The 26,061-nt window shown below is 32.3% G+C and overlaps 1 protein-coding gene across 1 annotated transcript in view; it reads left to right on the top strand.

Moving 5' to 3' along the window:
* The window catches only part of LOC132929609 (head-specific guanylate cyclase), a 237,184-nt gene extending 214,441 nt beyond the window's left edge, over positions 1 to 22,743 (top strand). The window contains exons 12-14 of the mRNA XM_060995082.1: positions 11,497 to 11,640; positions 17,618 to 17,772; positions 19,788 to 22,743. Of these exons, the coding sequence (XP_060851065.1) occupies positions 11,497 to 11,640; positions 17,618 to 17,772; positions 19,788 to 19,983 (495 nt within the window). The 3' untranslated portion in view covers positions 19,984 to 22,743. The remainder of the gene's footprint in view (positions 1 to 11,496; positions 11,641 to 17,617; positions 17,773 to 19,787) is intronic.
* The last annotated feature ends 3,318 nt before the right edge of the window (positions 22,744 to 26,061 follow it).

Raw genomic sequence — 26,061 nt, 5'->3', positions numbered from 1 at the left:
GTCGGAATCGGGACGCGGTTTCACGTGATATTCAACTCGCCTATCACGCTATAGTTATTTATTTATACTTCCGACCTAGAAGAACACTTTTAGTAATAACTATTGCCGACATCTGTAATAGATACTCTCAGCACTCTCATATATTCTACACCATAACTTTATAAAATATTATTGATATTAGCATACCTACCTATATTTAAATTGGTACTTAAATATCGTAAATCGTTATCAATAAAGTTTATTTTTTTTTAACCCTATAATAAGATCTTGTATGAAACTTTTTTTTTGCCATTCGCATCGCTGTGATTTTCAATACACGCGAAGCATATTATATAAAAAAAAACTTATTTATACACTCGTCCTCTAACTTATTGAATAACATTAAGTCTATATAATACATATTTTTTTTTATAAATATAATATATACTCTTTATATCTCACGAAATACACACTATAATTCACGGTGTACAATATATATATATATATATATACTGCACTAGAGGGTTACCGTCGTGTAAGTTGTATCCTGAATACAATACACAACTTCCGTTCGAGTTCGTATTCAACGCGTATCGAAGCACTATATGCACAGTACATGTATGTGTTATTATAAAGTCATGAACTAGACAAACCAAACAAATCGAACCATAGTCTAGAATAAGCGTCCAAATCGAATAATATAGGAACGAAAGAAATTCAAATTATTGTATTTATTTGAACGAGCAATGGCCGTCGGAACTTTTATAAACTTTAAATAACATCTTTTCAGGAAAGTAAAAATGTAAAATATTAAACCCAGTTAAACCGTAAACTCGCTAAACTTTTTTAATATAAATAAACACGCATAATAATATACAGCTCAGATGTATATATCATATGGAACGTATGTAGTACATATAATATTATGTAAATTACATATTAAATATTTCTTACGAAACAAAACCAAGAACGCATTTCGTAGAAAGTTTAGTCCAAAGAGAAAATAATGCGGACAGGACGCGGTATTCGGTGAAATTGATGAAACGGAAAAATATTACATCGGCATCGGTATACTATATATTATGATACGCGCATACAAACTTTGCAGAATCCGTAACGTTGATTTGTTACCTATAATAACAGTATAATATACGATTCGGGTGACCCACATATTATGGGAACGCGACGATATTCAAAACTGACTTACGGCCAAACTGAAAACCCACGATTGTATAATATGTGATATATACACACACGATGTATTCAAACTACTGTCGTCAATACGTCACCCGAACAGAATTTTTCGATTGGGGACAAAAGAAGAATATATACGATCTGCCCGTAATATTACGGTAATTCGAGTTTTCTATCGGAGGGACAGCGTTTTTGAAAACCAACCTGCCAAAGTCCTCTGAAATCAAAATATATGATATTACGGTATCGTAGCACGACGAAAACTACTCGAAATCCATTTTGTCGTAAGCAAATAATATATTATTATAATATTATTGGTTGCATCTATATACTTTGAATATTTAGCATAACAACTCGCAAACATCTGTTCGAGAATGAACGGCCAGAAGAGAGGGGGTTATCCTACCACTAGAGAATTTCGGATAAACTAAATTTTTATGTGTATTTATACTTACTGTTTATAAACAACCAATTTATTTTAATATTTTAACATTTATGTATTTTATGTTTACTAATAATCAGATAGTTTACGCGTTTATGTTTTTAGTCGTTTCTTTTCATAGCAGTTTCAAAGCTCAAAAGTTTCACGAATCACGTATACGTAGGTTAGTACGAACAATGCACTTTCAACAAGTTTCTCAGAAGTTTTTCAGACTGTTTTGAAAACCATAGAAAAAATTTAATTGTAAAGATGTATATGTATAAGGCAATAATACATTTTTTTTTTTTACCTAGTAAATCTGTTTACATACGTAAACTCTGCTTCATTCATAATCGATTTTCCAATGCGGTGGTTTTTAATAATATTAGTATTTTATAATTTCTATAAACCTTAATAACTTTAGTTCCTTTTTAGAAATGTTAAAAAAATATATTAAATTTTTTTTAAATATTCAACTTCATTATAGTACCTATATTATTATGTATTATAAAATACATATTATATCGACCATACAGACAATAACATTATATTTGATAAATGTTTAAGTTATACGTTTCACATTAGCAAAAGTTTAGGTACTTTTAAAATTATTAAATTTCGAAAAATGTTTGTTAGTTAAACAAATAAATTATATGATAATTCCCGATCACCAGCATTACACGAAACAATTCAAATCATTAGACGATTAATTGAAAACAAATCTAGTTTACTAACACGAGTTCTTTCGAATACGAATCCCGATGGCAGACACGAATATAAAAGTGTTGGAAATAAACAACTATAGAAAAATATAATGTATCTATATAGTATGGTTATTGTCGTTATATTGTCCGTAAAACAATAATGTTTTTCCCTTTCGTATCGTCAGCGCAGACGTGACGATATCGTAACAGTAATTTTTTATCGTACAATAGTCAATTATACACAAGAAACAGCATAAGCAAATCATTTTAAGTATCGTTTTATTCCGACAACATTGATTTTAGTGTCCTACCGCGTGCTAATACATATATAATATCATATTTTAAGTGACGACGACGGTGAAGTCATAGGTTTTTTGTGTCCGCAAACGCGTTGAAAGAAAACACAGTCGCCGATGACCGTACAGACTAAATAATATAAGTTAGGATTATTGTTACGCGTAGATTTCTTCGTCTTCGACACCGCATTCGGTTAGTAGGTGAGCACGAAAATAAAACATTCTTTTTAAACGCATAATAATATATGACAAAAGGCGCATTTCACTGACGCAAACATATTTCAAACGTTTAATACTACTCGGTGTTGCACGTTCGGTCAATACCGTTTTAGTACACACGATAAATCACAATAATATATACGGTACAGGAACTATTTAACTGAAACACTCTTGTTTTAAGTCCGTCTGTTTTCTGTGCGTCGTACGCTGTCGTACGGGAATTACGAAACTTTACAAGATAAAATCGAATTGATAGTATAGTTAGGTATTTATGTTTTTCCATTCGTCGATAATGGCGCACGGACTTTATTTTTTCCAAACGTTCAGACGATAAATACTGAAAACATCGAAACATATCGAACGACATAATATTATCCGAAACAATATTTTGTAGTTAATAATTGTATTTTCCTTGTCGGCTCATTCGGACGAAAACATTTCAACTCGAATACTATACTCGATTCTTCTGGGTCGGCAGTATTGTTTTTAATTTGCAATTTTTTTTTTTTTAAACTTTGTTCATTAAGCCTGTACCAAATTAGCAACACTCTTCAGCTCACAAACAAAAACAATCATTCGTACTTATTGTCATCGTTCCTGTCCTTTTGCTATTCTAAAACACGAGTATTTTAAGTTTTATTTTCTTTGTAAAATTCACTCGAAACGTGTTAATTAATTACATCAACGACTACCCGACTCGATTATGACGCGGCGAATATGTATTAAATAATAACAATATTAAATTATTTACATCAATTACTGTGTACAATACAACATACCTATTGTGTAGTTGTGTAACTAAAATTTAAAGTCATTACCTAGAATTTATCAGCAGCATAATAGTATTATTATATTACTGCTAACTTTTTAACACGACGACGGACTACTCGTTAATCTAAACGTTACTTAATAATTCATATTATAAAGTATTATTTCCGAATACTTGGCAGTATAAATCGTATTACTGTTAGTAAAATTGTTTCAATGCAAATGGTAAATAATTAAAAATACGCTTTAAATAAAGACGTACTAAAAGTATTATACGCATCACAACCATAATAATTATTGTGCAGAGTCTGCAAGACTTGCGTTTGAAAAAAAAAGATAACATTAATTTGTGGGTACGTTTGAATTTAAAAACATTAATAATTCAGAGTATGCGTTGTGCGACCTTAAAATGGAGTTGACATAAAATAATTATAAAACGCTATATTCATGATAATATTATTATTTTATACCTTTTATACTCTGGCCGTTACGTATTCGAGATGCGAGACCATTCGATAATCCGGAATGGAGTACGTTTCCCTTCGTGCACCATGGTTTGACAACTTATCGTGTCGTTCTTCCGGTCGTTTCAAGTCAATTATTATTCCATTTTCGATAAACTTTTATTATTATTATTATTATTATAATTAGGTATGTTGCAAGTAGGTACATCGAAAATAAATGTAGTAAACGCAGCATTTAAGAACGTTTTTGAATAGTACGCACGAGTGTCTCAATATTGCATAGCTAAAACGCCGTTTTCCGATTTTATTAACTTTATTATAATATAGAACCTGTAAAATAATTAAAATAACAATGGGTGAAATTTCTTATCGTAAAAATCCATTTAAAAAATCTATAAAGTAACGATCGGTAAGTATAACTATCACACGGTATAGAACGAAACATACAACGTCTGCATTAAATTTTCAAACAATTTTACCGAACAGAAATTAGTGTTTAATTATAATAGTATCGACATACTTTTTCACCAAAACACGTACATAAGATCGAAACAAATCACGATTTGTGCGTTACTGTCGAATTATTATACATATTTTAATCGTAACCTTCAATAACTCGACAAAAAAATATGTGAAAAAATCGTATCTCAATCCGTTATCGGAAATAATCGTTTGCTGGTCTCGATAAATTATCGTACTCGAAAATTAAAATGCATACTGAAAACTATTGTAGTAATTGGCGTTCTTAAAATTAAAATAACTAATTATTTTTGTATCTATTAAACTCGTAATAATATTGTGATGTATAGGTACCTACGCGTGTTCTTATAATAAGTGATTTTTACAAGTTCGTCGTCGGTTATTAAAACATCGATATTGTTACTGTTTTGTGAACAATTGTGATAATCTCGGCACCCACCTTACTCTATTATATACGTCTGTACATATATGAATATATTAATTCGGAAACGGGTGTACACACCACACGTGCGTTATAATAATATAATAATATTTCACTATATGAAATAACCGTTCGAGTATTATTCGTTTTGTGTTGGCGTAATAATATATGCATTATATTATTATATTCAATATTCATGTTGTGTCGTTAATATTTTAATGTTTTCCGTTGTTCCACACGGTCGTTACACGGGCCGTACGCGCACAACAATAATAATATATTATTATTATATTCGCGCTCGTTTTCGAACATAATAATAACCGCTGCGCGTATAACAGTTCCGTAAAAATTTAGTCTAATGAGTTGACAGACATAAAAATGATGTATGGTCAAACATCGCGTACGACCATATCGGGCTCGGAATGGCCTAATGGTTTCGACTTGACGAGAAATCATCTGCCGAGCAATTAATAACGCCTAAAACGTTTTACGCCGCCAAATGACAAGGGGTAATGATAGGTACCTATCTACCTAAATATTGTGTAAAATATAATGTATTGTTGTTTTTGTTGTCGTGTTTCATAAATCTGTGGCATATTTCAAAACTCGACGTAGTGCAAAAAAAAAAATAATAATAATAACCGTTTACATCGAAATAAATAATGTTGGCGAAAAAGATGTTTGATTTTCTTTGGGCAGTAAATGATATAATATTTATTTTTATCGAAACGAACTGAACAATTTGAGCAACTGAGCGCAAAAAGAAAAAAAAATAATAAAAATTACTTCCGTATTATAATACGCGTGTAATCATCGTTTGTGGCGCCATAGTTGGTGTACAGAAGATTCGCTCACAAAAATATATTATTTATAATTATTGTATATTATTGTGCATAAGCACCAACCACTGGCCACAGTAGTAGTAGTTGTGCAGAGAGTTCGAGTTAACGTTAATAAAAAATAAAAATAAACAATCGGACTTATTTCAAGGGAAACGAGAACGCAGTCGTTTACTGACAATATTATTATTACTATATAATGATACTAATGTTATGTCACTGATATCCACGAAACTGTTTCCGCTTAATAATGTTAATCTTCGCGACCTCCCCCCCCCCTTCCACTATCGACACTATAATCGTTTATAAAATAATAACGATGCGGAATAATAGCAATGCGATCGCCATCGACGCGGCGTTTGTTGCACAGACTTATCGAACCAAATTTGTTTTTACACCTCATAATCTCGATGGCCGGTGAGTATTTATTAAAAGAAAAAAAAAACCATCATTTTATTCACCTTTACGTATAATAATATTATAATAATATGCGTTGTAACCTATATATAGAACCATCAATGTTGTTATAAAATTGCAGACGTCCACAGGGAAAATAATAAAAAAAAAATAAAACAATAATATGAACCATAACTAAATAAAGGTATAAAATATATTTTGGTATATTTGAGTATAACATATCAAAATATTCAAATATTATCATAAAGTGAATTCCGTTTAATGTGATCACATCGGTGAAGGTATTTTTATTCTTTTTATTATTTATCGATGTTATATTATCTTTGTTTTATCGATCTTAAATACCATTTCGTCTACTACATTTTTTATTTCAAATTTTGTCAAACAAATTAATAGGCGTTTTTTACTTTATCATAAATAATCCCCGAAAATCCAATACGGATTATTCTTGTTCGATTTAATACAATTTTTTCTTTTTTTTAAAAATTCGGGTGTTTCCGTTGGAGATAGAAGTTTTGTTTTTAATTTAATTTCGAGTTTTATATTCTCCATAAATGTAACAATTTTCCTAATATAATGATTTTTATAGTTCTTTTTTTAGTTTCAATTAATTTAAACGATTGATCACATTGATATTTTTCTTTTAATTACCATTCATTAATATTATTTTCAGAAACACGAGTACCAAACGATTGGAAACTTTTATACTAAACGTATCATCGTATCGCGTTGTTTATTAGTCTCAAAAATGTAATAAAAATGTACACGCATACTCCATACTAAATAATAACTAAGTCAAACTAAATACAAGACCCAGAGAAGCGTAAAACAAAATTATTAGACGAATAACATAATTAATTTCGATTATAAATATTTTAAACCAACGAGGAAAAAGTGTACATAAAAATAAACCAGAATTAGAAAATTAAATCGATATTATCTGTAGATACAAAGTTATTCAAATAAAATATATATTTATTACTGAAAACATAATATTTAAATCTGAGAATCGAAAGCATATTGTCATATAATCCTTAATCAGAACGGCACAACAATATTTCAAAAAGTTTTTAATATTTATTATATCTGCCGTGGTATAATATACCATAATATTATCATGTTTTAATAGAGAACGATACACATTTAATAAATTTTATTTAAATAAAACCGTCGTAATAGGTACTATTTACATAAGTATAATTTTTCAAATATTTTGTCCAACAAATTTATATATACACTTTATAAACCACAAAGACTTTATGACTAAATATAATTCTAGATCAGTGGATTGTTAATAGCCATAGACTATACAAACATTATATTTTTTTTACATTTATAAACAAAAAAAATACACGATAATATATTATATTATGACATTATTATACAAAATTTAACATTTTATATTATCATTTTATACAATTGTTACATTCGACCATAATTCCTATCATAATGATTAAGATGGTATATTTATCTTGCGAGATTAGAGTTTATCACCTAACAAATTTGAGTGTACTCAAAAAATGTGATCCTTATTTTTTGTTTTTGGAAATGAAAAATGTTTTTATCTAAGTGAACATTTAACAACTTTTGACTCTTCATCTTCGTTAACCCAGATTTTTTAAAGAAAGTTTTAACGTAGTACAAACAAAAAAAAGAACAGAAAAATAATCTTGACTTGTAACCCATAAGACCATACACCTCGTTTTATCCTGACTTTTTTTGAAATGTAATTTGTGAACTATGAGTATCGAAAAACCGAGTAGATTAAAGTATATTTTTAAATAATCGCAATATTCAATGAACAGAATAATAATTTAAACTTTCTGAAACCGTTAAATAATAAATAATACGATTATTCATCGATGTGTATTATTCACCGGCACATAAATTGCGTGATAAGTTCAATTTGTAAAATAATGCTTTGTTTTTTTTTAAATAATATGAAGCTGAAAAGCGTATTTTTTTATTATTTTCGTTCTGATAAGCATATGCGTACAATAAAGTTTTAAAAAAATTGTGACCAAACCTAGGAAAAAATTATACGATTTTACTTGTTTCGTTTAACTTTTGAACAATTTCAGTATTTATATATATAATATATTTTTTTTTATATAATTCGTAAATGTTTACCAAACCTGTTTCCTTCACGACATATTTATTTTTAACCGCAGCACGTTTATATCGAATAGAAGGTTATGTGTAGCTAATATGAGTGTACCTACTTTATACAGCTCTAATTTATAGTTTTAAAGTGGCTAAACTGTGAAGTGCAACAAAAAAAGGTTAGATTTTACTGGCACGCTTTTTATCGAAATTAAGTCAAAAGTAAAAAAAAAAAACAATAATAATAATAATTTTAATAAAATTGTATAATATACGTTTATGCAGCTTGCAGGTTTGCGTTACAAAAAAAAAAAATCATCTCGCTTTTCATAATAAAATAGGTACTCGTACGACGAATACAATATTATTCTTACGATAGCTCAACTACACGTTAAACACTAAACTGTACAATATTATTATGACTACGCGTATGATTGGGTAATATCCGATGGTCGTCACTACATGCTGTACATATTTCGACTGGAACATTTATCGTTAATACCTATTAAGCGTTAACCGAACGGGCGCGCGTTTTGTTTATTGTTGTAATCTCTCAACAACAACTGCATTGTGCGCCTACCTACCTGATGTAAATTATGTAATTATGTGCTGTACTTTGCCATAGTGTTTTTCATCACACTAATGAGGGTGTTGAAATGTTGTCCGACCGCCCAAAAACAACGTCTGTCGAGTTTCGTATGATAATTTGTCATGGGCGCGCGCACGTGTGCAGCGAATAGCGCTTTCGCTGCACCTGACAATTTATTTGGATTAAGTTTAAGACGGACGATATGCGTTTGGATCGAACAAAAAAAAAATTCTAACCATAAGACTATTTATCAACGCGAAAATATATTATAGTCACTTGTACGCGACGTGGGCAAATAAGGAGGTATACCGCACACGCAGACAACGTAGTTATACGTAATATATTATGCACAATATTATCATCATATACGTATTTAACGACGGTAACCGTCCAATCGGAACACTGAATCAAGGGCTTATACAAAGGGAAGGCAATGGGTGCAATTCCCTCCCCCCCCCCGTTCATAAAAAAGTATCATATATTCCAACAAAGTTTATTTTTTTTTTTTGAAATAGATGATGACCTTTTTTAGTTGATAACTAACAAATTGCCCCCCCCTCACGGTTAGGACCACTGTATACGCCCTTGCACTGAATGATGTCCACGACACATCGACATTATTATTATATGCGTTATTAATTATAAACGAAATAGTATGTTTTACATAATAATAATAATAATATTATACGTTTACCTCGCACGCCTTTTACCTTTGCGGCTCTATGCTCGCGCCCATAACGGGACAGACACTACCAACGAGAGGCTGCAGATTAACAATATTAAAATGAACAATCGTCGGGCACTATACGCCGGACAAAAAATCCCGCGCACGCAACAATGACTGTCGTTTTTTATGCGTTTCAGCTCTTTTGAGTACGCGTATATTATGTCCGGTACACGTGACGACGAAGATAAACGTTTCAGGAAAGTCGATAAACAGTGCGTCTGCGGTGTGTGTGTGTGTGTGTGTGTTTGAGTTGTACTAGTCTCAAGGCGATCGACTAAAATAATATGATAGTATAATGATATCGCATGCGTGTGAACGTAATATGTTTGTTAAATTATATGCGCTGCCAAACAATAATAATAATATTAATATCGTCGTTTCCGCAAAGATCGTAGTGACGAGCGATGGTATCGCGGACATCCGCGTAAATAATCTATTATATTATTATTATAATGATATGACCGCAACCCTGTGGCACGATACGCGTTACTGTTTTTCTTACATAATAATATGATATTCTAGCAATAATAATTGTTGTTTATCGTGTCCTTTGTCCAGCACCGATGAATACTTACTGACGATGTACACGCGGACGGACATCGTATTTTCAACGATTTTATTTTTTTTCCCATTTTTATTTCCGGATTCCTAAGCCAATTCCGCTTCGTTTTCGATTTTCGACTCGTTCGACATTACACCTTCGCGTACGATATAAACATTCGTCGCGTTACCGGAATAAATTGTAGTATGACCAAACCCTAATAAAACAATTCGCATTCAAATGTTTTATTCAAAAACGGACGACTGGTTCTGTATTGTAATATACTGCATGCTACTAGTGTTTATAAAGCCACATGGTACACTACCTACGAATCTGATTTTTCGTTACAACTTTATTATAATATTATACGAACAATCATATCGCACGTTTATTTATGAATAATACAAGACCGAGATAAATATCGCAAGCAAACCGTAAAACTGTATGCTCGGCTCCGTGTTAATAATTATTTTATTTTATTTTTTTACATAATATTTGACTTATAAATTCGTATTTTGCATAATTTTTATCACAACACCAAGAAACTCGTATTAAAATAATATTTACATTTTAAAAGGTTTTTTTAAAAACGCAATAAAATTAATTTCCTTACGATTACTTTGGTAGGTAAAACACTGATCGTAAAATATAATTTATAATAATCTGGATAAATGTACAAACCTAAACATTTCATATTATTGTCGTTTGTTGACAAGACCAATAGTATTGCGTGTATATATTATAATATGATCGTTTTAAACTGAGTGTACTTATATAATAATAATAATAATATGGAGTTTTACTTTATTTGTGTACAAATATAATATTATAAACGGTGAAAGTCGTTTATCAGTTAAATAAATTACAAAAATCGGACCATTAAAATGAATACAATTATTAAAAGTGAGTTTTCGAAAAACTGTTTATATTATAATATATTATAAAATAACATTAAATAAAAAGTAAAATGAAAAGAAACACTGCAGGATTTTATAGCATAATAATGTATTCATTTTATAATGTATACAAGTAAAACTTATATCAAAAAGACTAAAACATGATAAGACTTTTACGCTACACGCTTAAAAAGCAAAAAATGAAATAAAATAAAGGTAAAACGAGTAACAACTTACAGACATATTATTATAATGACAGAGTGTTATAAAATAGCAGTCACCGACACTAAATGATATGAATATTACGTTATCCTAACTACCATTACATTATAAAGTATTATATTTTGTATTCGAAAACGTCCGCTCAACACGCGGGTAGAACACACGGTATTCGATTAATTTTCTCATATTTTTTTTTTGTTTGTTTTTCATTTACAGGTAGAGACAATTGGCGATGCCTACTGCGTGGCTTCGGGCTTACACAAGTTCAGTTCGATACACGCTCAGCAAATCGCATGGATGGCTCTGAAGATGATCGAAACGTGTAAAACTCATCACACACACGACGGGAAACCGATCAGAGTAAATCCATGTTTAATACACGATATATTTTACAATTTTTTTTTCTCATAACCTATACAATTGATATCCTCCTTGTGAACGTTTAGCTGAAAACGTTATGATATTACACGTCGCGCTGTACCGATGACGGTCTGTCCGCATATATAGTCTGCACGGTTCGAACGATACTACCAATTCAGGGTTGCAAAGCGATTAAAATATTTTTTATTTAAACACATATTTTGTTTTAAAGGGTTTTTAATACGTATTAATGTTCAAAACGATTAGGAGTAGCGATAAACATTTTATTTTTATTTTTTGATTATCGTTATAAATAATTTTTTGTCCTAAAATGAACTATATTTATTTTGTATTTTTTGTTTAACGAAAACACACTGTGACATATTATAAAGATAAATAATAAAATAATATAAATATTAAAATATTTAATAAATATAAAGCATATACAATTATAATTTTAATTTTAAAATAAAATAAAAAAATGTTTAAACCAACAAAACATCATTTTAAATATTTTAAAATAGATAAAAAAATACTTTTATTTTTATTTTAGCAGCCCCGTGTAACGATATAAAAATATGAAAATCCGTCCACATCGGTTCCCAGATCGTTTAAAAGCCTAGGTTTGATTACGACTGAATTAGTTCTTGAATGATTTATTTGGCGCAACTGTTTAAATATTTAATTTTATCGTGACGCATAATGATACATCGAAATCGCACGTATCATAATATTACATTGTCATAGGTAATATCACTCCTCGTTCCCGAGCGTTAAACGCGTACTATATAATTGTTCGTCAAATCGAGCCCTAACTAGTCGCATTACGCGTAGTGCGTATACTAAAATATTCTCTGGTTTCCGACGAGTGCGATATTATCGAAAAGATAAAAAAAATGTACTTCACCGACAGACCTATGAAAACGCGGCGTTCCGGTTAGGTCATTTAGCTACAACGCTGTCGAGGGTACTGCATTTTTAAGGCGTCTCGTCGCTCCGCAAGCGTATTATAATACGCGTTTGCACTTAAAAAACGCATAGCTCATAAGTATCACATTATTATTATTATCGTTTCAATGACGACGACGGTAATAAACGTTTTTCGACACGTATTGCCGTAAGTACCTCCATATCGGAATTCCAAAAATCCAAAAACTGCATCTACCACCACAGCGCATCGTTTTCGGTTTGCCAAAACTCTGTGGCCGGACCCACCACCCCCCCGCTGGTGCCGCGACGGGGCGGACGTCTCGCGTGGTGCCCGTTAAAACCGTATAGTAGCTGTATCACTATATAATTACACGTCGGTTTAATATTTTATACGTTGCACATATTTACAGTGCGCGGCTCGCGTGCGGTCGTCTTTCTCGTCCCGCGGGAACATAATATAATACGGGTATCGGCCGTTATATTATTATTATTATTATTATTATACGTAGGTACAGGAATATTGTTCGCTGTTGTTGTTTAAAATAATAATAATATTATATTATATTATACGGTACGGTACGCCGCCGCACCGCGACGCGCGCCGCCGACCGGATTATAATAATATTATACAAAGTAATATACGTCTCGTTTTCGAGCGACGGCTCTAATCATTATAATAATATCGCGGCGTTGTATATTATTATTATTATTATACGCCGCGGTGTATATACCTGTACCGCGCGCAGCCCATGCCGTGTCGGTTATATTGAATTTTAACTACGCGCGTTCGGTCGGTATCGTTATTTTTTATCGTCAGAATTCTAGTGAAAAAAACCCGGTCGACGGCACCCGATCGTCCGACGAGAGTATAATAATATAGATCTGCAGGAGTGGCCGGCGAGAAGAGACTCGCGAACCACCAAATATATTAAAAATAAATATGGAAGAGCCAAAATGTAACAAAAAAAAAAAAAAAGTTACATATAAATATACGTAAATTCATATTAAATCAATTTTTTTGTAAAAACGTTACGGTAAGATGCGAGCCGCGGTTTGGCCACCCCTGGAATAGATATTATAATATTACGTCGTTTTATAAAGCCGCCGCGTATACCACCTCAACCTATACGGTCGTGTTGTGTTCATATCGTATCACACGCGCGTCACAACGACGACGTATGAAATAACTGCAGCGACGACATTTCACCGGACAGTCGTTTTCCGATTAAATGTCGTGTTTGCGTTTTCAAACGTCATAAATCATAATATTATATTATAAATTGTTTACGCGATTTTCAATCGTCATTGCGACGCGAAGTTTTTTAAGAAAAAAAACTCATAATTTTTCACTTGGAAATGACGACGACGTCCGTTTTTTCGATTTTATATTTTACGAAAAATATAAATTGAAATTTCTATCACGCCGTCAACTGCTAATTATACCAAGTCATATTAGTGTTCATAAAGTTAAGATGTGACGGAAGTAGTGATGAGGATCAACATCGCGCGAGGTACCCGGCCGTTACTATAGATGCAACTCGAATCCGCTTATCTATAACGATGTGAATGCTTTTACGACTAAGTGCTAAATAATTACTAATTAACTACCGGTTGGATATTTGTTATATTATATTATGAGCAATTATTTAAGCGATGTAAAAAAATATTATCGAAAACACATTAATAATTTACCGAAAAACGACTGTGTATAGCGGATAAAGTGTAGTCGGCCTGTTTGTTTCCGATTTGCAAGAACGCGTATCCGGTATCGACGAGAAGACCCTCCCTCGTGTACAATATATATATATATCATAACAATTCGTATAATATGTAATACATGCCGCGTACCTACGTGAGTTTCCTTGCGCGGCCGGTACAGCACGGCGATCGACGGTCGGATCAAAACCGTTCGTTTTGTATGGACAACACGTGTGCCCCACAAACTCGTGTATAATACATTTTGTACCTACTCTCAGATTGTCCTCTTTTATTTCCCGTTTGGCGTTGGCAAACACCTAAATCTTAAAGACTTTACTGAATAGTTGAGCGCGCTGGAGAACACATTTTTAAAAATAAAAAGCTAATAAAACTAAAAAAATAGTACGTAAAAGTACGGAATGTAATTATTATGAAAACCTCGTCAGTGCCCGTTCGAGAGAGTCGGTTTTTTTCACGTTTTACTCAAATCGAATTCTCTCGACACATTACACGAGACTAATATAATCGAGTGAACGGTAAGGTATCGCGAACAGACTCGATGATTAAGAAAAAGACTTTCCGGTAGACGTAAAAAAACCGACGTTTATTTTTAACGCTAAGAGATTATTTTCGGGCTCTGTGACATTCGCTAGCTTAGTAAAATGTATGACGGACAACGACGACTGCGGCGAAAAACGAATAAACGAATAAAATAACATAATATACGATCGCGCGAGTGCAGCGAACAAACCGTCGAAACGCGTACGTACCATTATTGTATACATATTTAATTATTATTATTCGAGTGCACAGTGTACGGACACGTCGCGTACTTAGAAAACGTCAATTTAGATTAAATTCAACAACAATTGAACGGCCAGAATAGTGGATTTCGTCTGCCGGCTCGACCGCGGCTGCAGATAAAAACGTCGGACACGTATCCCTCGGGGATTTCGGAAAACCTTTGCGGAATAAGAGTAGTCGACAACGGTGTGTAGGCGGCGGCGGCGGCGGCGGCGGGTATAGCCAGGAACGCTGTTCGAGTAATAAATCGGGTAAAAGTCCGAGTATAATATAGCGATTACGGCGAGATAGGGCTGAAAAACACAAAAGATTGCGGAAGAGTAATACAATATATAATATACGTATATATATATAGATCATGCAGGCTGAAAATGTATATAATAAATATATCGGAACGATCGCGTACGATTCGGATGCGAATTCTTCACATATTTTTCACGTTATCGTCACATTAACGCGGCTTAAATATTATAAAATTTCGTTTCGTCTTACGACATTAAAAACTCGTTGACAACGACGCGGACGGCGTTAATAAATACCTATACACCGCCGCATATCATCGTAATTGCTATTTAATATGCGTGAACATTATATACATGCCTAACGTTAAATTCGGCATTTAAGTGCGTTTTAATCGAACGGACGCTAATAACAATAATAATATATTATATACTCGTATTATACAACGTCAAACGTTGTGCTGTGAACTTTGGTGAAAATTCCGAGAAAAAATTGCATACGAACCTATTATTGGCGTTACGCCACTTTAACCACGAATATTATTAACATTTAAATATCGGTACCTACGTGGTCGTTTATGTACGGTCACTGGTCAACCCACGCGACGTATAATATAATATTAACGTACGTCTGCCCCACATAATTCCCGTGAGTGCACAACGATAATTAATAATAATATTAGCGGTGCATACATATTATCATTGTTATTATCATCACCGCCGTAATCGTAAAAATACGATTCCGCTCGCGTTTATTTTTCAGTATGCACCGCGAAAACACTAAACGATATTGCGATATTGTTATTGCGGTACGCGATCTGCAGGCTCGTATGTGTGTGTGTGTGTGTGTGTGTGTGTGTGTGTGTGTGATCTATTATATTATATTATTATAAAACGTCGAACGTGTGTACCTACTATACGTACCGAATAATGTATTATAACCGGGGGATTACGAGCTTAGGGAATTAAATCTGCGCGTAATCTTTTAATGCTCCAAACTAATAGTTTTCATAATAATGGCGCTAAAGTCTATTTTAATAATATCAGAACAGTATACGCGCTCAAATACTTAACTGCGATATAATACGCGATATCATAAATTATGCGGTATATGTTACGACTGTGCGTGCAGTATTGGCGTCGTAAAACGTATCTGCTAAATAGAAACTGCGCCTGTACCGACCCCGAAAAATATCCATTTCAATCGGCTAATATTGTTATTGATATAGTTGTTTCCGGTCCTTCCTTTGTTTTTTTTTTATTTTCGTTTTACGATTCCGGCAAATTGTTTTATATACCAAAAAAGTTATTATTTCTCTGGCCGGCCGCGCCTATTATTATAATTGTTTTATATACTTTTGATTGGTATTCGAGCGCGGCTTTGGTCTGAGCCATCTTGAACCTCCACTACCCGCCCCTCTCCCCCAACACCATTATGTTAGTCGTAAAACTGTAACCAAAGTTTTTTTGTTGTTTTTTTTTTTAATGTCTTTTTACGTCATTATGAATTAAAACGTTTTCATGTTGTAGGTATGTATAACTCTATTATAAGTTCTGCGTTGTTTCATAATATATGCAACGCTGTAGTACTATTCTTACTATTCTTACACTTAAAATTAAACTTAATTTATCATACAATTCCCGTCATTGATTACAAACTTAGTAATCGCCTTTACTCCATCTATTACCGAAATTAAAACTTTGTTCGTACACCGCGATACTCATATTTATTCACAGGATTATACAAAAATTATACATTTTATTCGGGCTTAGTAACTTTTATGTAGGTAACCAGGTAGGTAATAATATTCGTAATTGCTCGTTTAGCGTTATGTTTTGTTTAATGATATTGTTATTATTTTTTTTTTCATTTTACGGTTTCTGTTCTAATTACGTTTAAACTGTCAACCGCTTATTCAAAGGATAACATTTTTCAACTCTGGTTCTGGAGATATAATTTGTTTTTCGTCCTCTTTTAGAGAACAGCAACACCAGACCTAACCTTTGGAACATCAGTGTATCGTGTATATAAAAACACGAAAATGTTCAAAATTAAACACATAAACGAGAGTGCACTCGCAATGCACAAACGTATATTTTATTAAAACAGGTGAATGCGCGTGCGGGTGTGTGTTTACGTGCATTTCGTATTGCATATGCGTGCATCCGATCGAAAATATTATACGTGTTTTGTGTTTTACATTCGCAAAATCGTATAATACTAAAAACACGCCGTGTGTCTGGTACAACTCGCTATTAAGCTAGTTCGGTTCGGTAGACTCATTTTTTAATCGTCTCGTTTGCAGATGCGAATCGGATTGCACACCGGATCGATATTGGCCGGCGTGGTGGGCGTAAAAATGCCGAGATATTGCTTGTTCGGCCACAACGTGACAATCGCCAACAAGTTCGAGTCTGGTAGCGAACCGCTCCGGATAAACGTCAGTCCGACTACTCACCAGTAAGTATATATAATGTGCTCTAATATTATTAAACGTTTATTTCCTATTTTCCTACTCACTTCTTGTTATAATAACCGTGGTCGGACATGACGCGATCGTCGAATTTAAAATTATTGTAGCGCGGGAGTACCTAATATGGGTGACTCGAAGACAGCAGAGAAGCACATTATTTCTATTTCACTCGAGTTGCCTGAAAATAATTAATTTATTTGCCAAAATTAATTATATATACGATTTTATTATACGATGCGTTAGCCCTGGACACGTATTTAATATAATGATCGACCGTATAAATATTACTTTTCAAGATTTTACTAGTATTTTATTTTAAACTTTCGCTGGTTCGAGAATATAAAATATGATATTCCTACCTACGTACAACTTTACAAAGTCTCCTCTACGGTTTCAGCAGCGATCGAGATGTCTGTAAAACGTTTTATTTTTTTTGATAAATCGAACGGTTCGGCATGAATTCTGTAAAAAATAAAACATATCTATAAAAAATAATAAATGGTTTATATATGTGTGTGTATACGATATCTTTAAATAGCCGTTTTCGCTACCCTTCAGGCCGCACGGATTGTGGAGAAAAAAAAAATCTTATACCAGCATAGACGCAAAATTTTATTTTTCCATCTTTCAATTCGATATCATTTTACCGCTCGGTCCACTTGGGTCATATATTATTGCACACAGACGACTTGTACTGTCCTTTTTTTATCGTTCCCCGTATTATTCTCCGGGTTGGTCCCACGGATATTCCAACCAGTCGACGAATACACTCCAATAACTCTCTCACTCTCTCTCTCTCTATATATATATATATATATATACAAGTATGTATTCCTTTTAAAGTGCAGAGCGTATTTCGGCTTCATCGCGCGCAACTTGAATAAATCTCTACACGAATGATTGATACTTGGAATTCCATCATTCCACCTAATTTATTTATATATATATATATATATATATATATGGCACCGTCTTCATTTATATATATAAAAATATATATATATTGTTTATCCGCGTTGTATATGTAATATTATAATAATATAATATATTGCAGTTAAACAATTCTTATCGACACGATAAATTAATATCGAGGTAGCTTCTATCTGCATATGGTTCTCGAATTCCTGAATTATTTAATACTTTAAGACCTATAAATATATTATATGTACGCTCTAACATTAAAGGTCTCTCAATTGAATATTATGTTTGTTATATAGACACAGGTACACTGAGTACTCGGAGATTTCGGTGTGTATAGACGCCACCGTCTTATACGTCTTGTATTCGTCCGAAATTCATAAAAGACTATAATATATTAAATACATTCGCATGGCTCAAATTAGGTGTATTAAACGTGAATATATGCTTTTAATCCAAACGCATAAATAATATTGTTTGATAATACGCAATACATATATTGATATTGCGTTATAATATTTAATACTGACGTTTATATCTCCTCCTTCAAACGATTTAGTTTTGATATGAGAAAACCGACTACCCTCAGCACCACAAAGACGTTGGCGCTCGATCGTCCCACAAATGATCTCTTGTAAAACTTTGTTCATTTACCATCGGTTGAAGTCGTAGTTTCAATTTGATTTCTGAAATTTATTATTTGTATTTTGGTTAGGTTATCTACACTCATATTCTCTTACCGGTAAATCTTGGACCGAACAGAGATAAATATTATTTAAGGACACCGTGAACTTTGTGTTCTCCGTCAATATTTATCGCTTTCAAAAGTTCATAAATCATAGTAGATGTGTATATACGCCGTAAACGCGTCGTATTCGTGTGTATGTGCGTAACCCATCATAATCGTGTCGTGAATTTGTAGCAAAAATATTCCCAAAACGTATTCAAACGTTGTACCATGTTATATCATTATCCTACTCCTCATCATCATCATCATCATCATCATAAGCACACAGTGTGATGACGTTATAGTATATTATTATGAAATACGTTATTAACGCGATCGCGTGCTCGCTGTTCGCAGGCTGCTGATGAAGACCCCCGGGTTCTCGTTCGAGGAGAGGAGCCGGTCGTGTCTGCCCGTCGGATTCCCCGAGCACATACCGGGCACGTGCCATTTCCTGTTGTCGTACGCGCACCCCGACTTGTCGCCCGACGACGCCACCGACTTGGACGCTCACGTCACCGCCGGCTTGCGACAGCTCACCTTGGACAGCTGAACAATACCATCACCACCATCACTTCCGCAGCCGTCACCGTTTCCTCGTAGATGATTACAATATACACGCGCACCGGCGGAACGACGTCGAGTCTTATGATATTATATTATATTATTGTAATTTTTTTGTGTTTTTTTGGTCGTTGCCCACCCGTAGAATTGCACTCACCATAATATTATGCCGATGCGAGGAAAAACGTAAAAAAAGAAAGACAAAAAAAATATGTTTGTTTGATTATTATATAATATCACAATAATATGTATATCATAGCTGTAGAGTTCAGTACTCTCTCTCTCTCTCTCTCATATATTATATTATATGTTATTATAATACATAATATCCTTATCCTGTCATCCCGCCAGTCGGATCAACACCGCCGGTTAAAAGCACTCGATTCGTGCATCACGATTCCTACACACACCTCGCTCACCTGAACATAATAATATATTATAATTATTGTGACATCGCCCGTCGCCGACGGTTGAAATCACGTAAGATGTACGTTATTGTTTGTACAGCTAAATTATTCTCTCGCCTAAAATATTTATATAAACGTAATATTATGTGATCAAAAGCATAACAATTAAAATATAATCTCCGACAGCGGTGATGTTATTATTTCTTTTAAATTTCTTCGTTTATCTCTATATTATAATATACGCATTATATGTATATATATATATCGAACGCAATATAAAAAAGTCTTTTGAGCGTGGTCTCTTTTTCCGTATTTACCGGCGGCGCAATACCCACTGCGTCTGCGACGATAGACATTAATTTTTTTTCTTGTGTATAAAATAGAATAATAATTATTATTATTATATAAAACGGTTCTGCGATATAATAATACAAAGAGTCGGGGGAAAAAAACCATTTTAACGAATGCAAGCGATAATTTTATTCTATATAATCGTTTCGGAAAATACGGCTCAGTGAGACTGGTGGTATTAAAAACCCTGTATATCCGTACGCTTTGTTCCACAGTATGGCGGGCAAAAAATTACTGATTTTAGAATTTAAAAAAAATCGTTTAAATATTTCTGAAACTTAAAGGATTGAAAAAAAATCAGTCTCCGCTAATATTATTCTCTAACAAATCTCTTGAGAAATGAAATTTTTAAAAGAATAAACAAAAAACGAATATAATAATAATATTATTATAATATGATCAAAGTAGACGAAGACCAATTTTTTGTAATTATTATAGCATAAAAGAAAAAAAATACCTTTAACTAATGAATGGCGCCAAATAATGATTTTTATTAATTCAGTAAATTCAAAAGAACTTAATCTGAAATTTCAATAACAACATTGAACCTTGCTCTTTTTTAATCAATAATATTATATTCGTAGTCTTATTAAAATTATTTTTAATTTTGTTTTAATTAAAACAATTTCTGCGATCAAACGCTTTTATGACAAATCAATCAGTACAATTATAAATCAAAAACTATAACAAAAAATATGAGCACGATAAAAAAAAAACAAAGCATTACATTTTTTTTAAAATCATTTAAAAATTATTAAAGATAAATAACAATTGAAATTCAATAAAAAATGTCAACAGTGACAAAATTATTACATTGAGTATACGGTTGTGTAAGGAACAATAGATACACCGATCGGATGAATTAATCACTTTTGTATATAATATTTCCGAAAATAAATGTCAGGCATTTTGACTCTTGTTTCACGTCCTCTTTTTTTTAATCTCTTAAATCTTCCTATGGTGTGAAAAATAATTAATATAAACAAAAGGAAAATAAATCTCCTAAAAAAAAAAACTATTGTGATCAACGTTATTTCATAACGAGTTTTGTGTTCCTAGTGTTTAATGTTTCTATCGTTTATCGTTTTAACACGTGAATATAAATTGTAGTTAAATTAATATTACGTATTAAGAATAATATTATATTATATGTTATAACAATAATAATTATTATTATTATAATGTTTTATTGGATATATTATTGCCATCGCATTATAACACTAAACTTAGTTATAATATTCTATCGATAAGTTTATGTATACATATAATGTATCTAATATCTATATTCTATGTGTATATATATATACATTATATATATATATATATATATATGTATATAGATAAATAGATATTAAAATATATGTGTATATATATATATATGTATGTATTTTAAATGTTTGCTTTTGTCAAAAAAAAAAAAAAAAAAAAACTATTGCGTTACTTGACTAAAAATTACTAACACTATTATAATATTATTGTTTTTTTCTTTCTTTCCGTACTGGTGTAATATTATTATTATGAGCAACTTGAAAAATATGTAATTGCGTTTACGATTTAGATTATCATCATGCTGACGCGTTTGTAACACGTATAATACTGTCAATTATATATTACGTTATTTCCGATTGCTTTTACACACTCACACAAACACACACAAATTGGATCTGTCGAAAAATCGTAATCTGCAGTTGTATAAACTGGACAAAAAAAAATTATTGATATTACTATATAATAATACATACTAAGATTGTTATTTCTTTGTATGTATATTGTGTTATACCTTTATATCATATATATATATACATGCGCTATTTGTTTGCATACAGAGTGTTTCGCAAACGGTGTTACTACTGATCTTAACCGGTGTGACGGTAGTGTTTGCATTACACTGTTATCGATTTAAGACGGTAAACATTAGCGGGACACCCTGTATGCCAAAATAAATTCGAATTTCGCCAAATAAACAAAATAAAATCACTTTCGTTCAATCACGTTGTGTGTATATTGTTATACCTGTGCGAATATGTATATTATAATATGTAAATATATATAATATAGTGCGCCGAATTACTCGATCTCTAATCGGACCAAAACCCATTGTCCCACGCTCACGCCGTCGACGGTAACGACTACTACTGTAATATTATTATTATTATTATTATACAATACGGTGTTTGTTACGTGCGCTGTACGCTGATAAAACCGCCGGATTGTTTCCTTCCAATTTGTGCACAGCCAATTTCGTTTTTATTTCGTTTTTCGTTTCATCGCTTATTATACACCAATATTTGTACTCGCGAGATGAAACCAATACGGCGGCGGCGGCGGCGGCGTGGTAGTATTGGCTTTTGAAAGAGTATCCTATACACGATTTTGTTGTTGGGACGATAAGTCAACGCCGCTGATTAATTTATTACGGTCGTTATCGATTTTTATTCACTTTTTTTTACTATCTTTTTTAATTTTTTTTTAATTCATAGAATTTCAATTTGTAATTTTTTTGCGATTGGCGCTTTGTTAGTATATAGAACTTAGACCTACGCGTGCAAGACCACTGCGTGTCGTATATTTTGAGTGGAAAATATGCGCATTTTTTTTTAGAGTGTCTGATTCGTAACTGAAATATAAGACGTAATAACCGAGAAAAATACTTCCCGAATCACTTGAAACGTCAGTGTCCCCGAAAAATGGAGAACCTACTGCGTTACTAGGAAAAGAACACACGTGAGTTAGGGCAGATTGAGGATTGTGAGATAAACAATAGACCGAATATAATAATAATAAAAAAAAAAACCAAAAACGTATAGAAAAATACATACGTAGAGAATAATATATGGTATACGCTATTTCTGGTTTATTGCAATCGATTTCGTTCTATATAATATTATTACAGTCGAAAACCATACTGAGAAAATTGAAACGTTAATGTTCGTTTCCAGAGCAAACGCCGCGTTCGATTTGCACGTAATACGCGTGTAATGTATTATGTATCAGTATCCGAGTTCAACGGACGACTTGCGAAATGAACTTTTTCGCGATTAAAAAAATATGACAGATATTATGGCTTCCGATGGCTCGGAATCGAACACGAGACAGCGTTCGTATATAAGTGCATAACCTATCGTATATACCACGCCGTAGCACATTATTGCGTAGCGTTTTAAAAACGAACGACTATTGAACAAGAAAAAAAAAAAAAACAAATAATAATATTCGCAAATATTTCGCGAACTCGGCCATTTGACCGACTCGTTTTCCCATCACTGCGGGTCCTGTCACACGATTATTGCGAAATCTGTATAAGACTCTCCACCGCAGACGTATACAGTTTATAGGTACCAGCGGTATATACTGTTTATGACCACCGTAACCTACACAATAATAACAACAATAAATGCCGACATACGTCGTATTATAAATATTATAATAATTAGCGGCAGATCGCAGAACCGAGTCGTTTCGACTTTCGCGAGAACAATGATATAATATTATTGTAATAATAACATGGACATATTATGCGTGAATTCGATTTTATATTGCGAGACTTCGCGGATGACACTCGATGACGATTGTTATCGCGGACATGCGCAGTGACGAATATAACTCTATCTAACCAGCTAACTCGCGTTTAAAACACGAACTGCCGCGATCACGCGCAGCAATATTATTTATTATGATATTATTATGTGTAGCACACGTCGGCGGAGCGTTACAATAATAACATTATTATGTTGCACCTATCGCATTGTATCCGTCGGTAGCGACATTTTTTCGTACATAACAATATAATATTATAATAATACGCATGCGATGAGCCACGCATTGCTGTGTTCGTTCACGCCGCAACCGCGCGACACTACACGATTTGGCCTGATTCTGTTCCAAATAATTGTTTTGCTATTTGCATCGATTTTTTTCCACGCAGTTCTCGCGATCAAAGTGAGGTCTGCAGACACGTCAATACATAATATATTATAATATAGTCTGTTGTGCATGATGATATTCTACAGACGCGATATTATTAAATATTATATTTCAGTGCGTTACTCGCAGCCGCTATATATATATCGACGTTTTTGTAACGTTATCTATGTGATAAAAATTTGTTTAAACCGATCTCTTATACACACCATAAATAATAATATATGAAAATAAAGAAATATATTACTCGCCACATATTATTATAAACTATACCTATGATTTACCAAAAATTCTCACCCCAATTGTAATTATTTATAATGAATTTATTAAAAATTAAAATTTTAATTTTTTGGAATTTTTGTGTGTGCTCCAGAAGACTTATTGGCCATCGTGTAATGTATCCATAAAAATGGTTTTGTCCGAGTTAAACTTCTGGAGACAGTTTTCTCTGTTATCAAAAGTTCATAAAAGAAAAAAGAGAACTTCATCTATGTCGAAGCGGTTATTTATTTATTTTCTACTTACAGATAATCCAAATCATTAATTCATAAAGCTTCTTAAATTCTTGGTTTTTTGTTTTTTATTTGTATATTGCAAATTTGTGAGTGTTTATATAAAAAAATATATAAAAATGCTAAGACAAAAATAATGTTATCTTTTATATAGTGTAAACAATAATTTGAGTAATCTGATATAAATAATAATGTCTTAAAGTCCTAAGTTTTTCCCACTCGAAACTGTTTATCTATACTATTTCGTAAGTACACAAAAACCTTTATTGATTCTGACGTGGGAACACTTTTAAAATATTTAAATATATTTAATATTATGTAAGACATAAATTTTAATTCTTCTGAATACTGTATTGAAATTGCCTATAGTAAACCCCTCAAATAGAGAGTGCGTGATGTTCTATTAAAGAACGTCATATTATTTTAAAATGATAAATACTATATAGACTTTGTATTATCTTATAAATTCAAATGGATAAACGGGGTGTTCCATTTAACATAAGATACTAATTATTTCAAAAAACATTAAAGTTTTTGACTTATTTTTTTTTTTTACAATTTCATGTCGTTACATAACTTTTTTATTTAAAAAAATATACTTGTACTATTTTTATCGTTATAATTTTTTTAAGTTTTCATTTTTTTTAATGACAATATACATTTTTAACATTCCAAAACAGAATATTATTTGAAGTATTTTGGTCTATAAAAATCAAATTTTGAACAATTTATTATTAGTTATAAGTATTTAAAGTATACACGAGATGAATATAATGAACAAACATTTTGTAGAATACTCTTATACCTCAATTATTAACGAGATGTGACCTAACAAAACTACTAGTACACGAGTTGTGTCCTAATGGCAAAAAATGT

Source organism: Rhopalosiphum padi, chromosome 4 (assembly GCF_020882245.1).
Source record: "Rhopalosiphum padi isolate XX-2018 chromosome 4, ASM2088224v1, whole genome shotgun sequence".
NCBI lineage: Eukaryota > Metazoa > Arthropoda > Insecta > Hemiptera > Aphididae > Rhopalosiphum > Rhopalosiphum padi.
The sequence above is the reverse complement of the archived record's forward strand: the minus strand, read 5'-3'. Positions and strand labels throughout refer to the sequence as shown.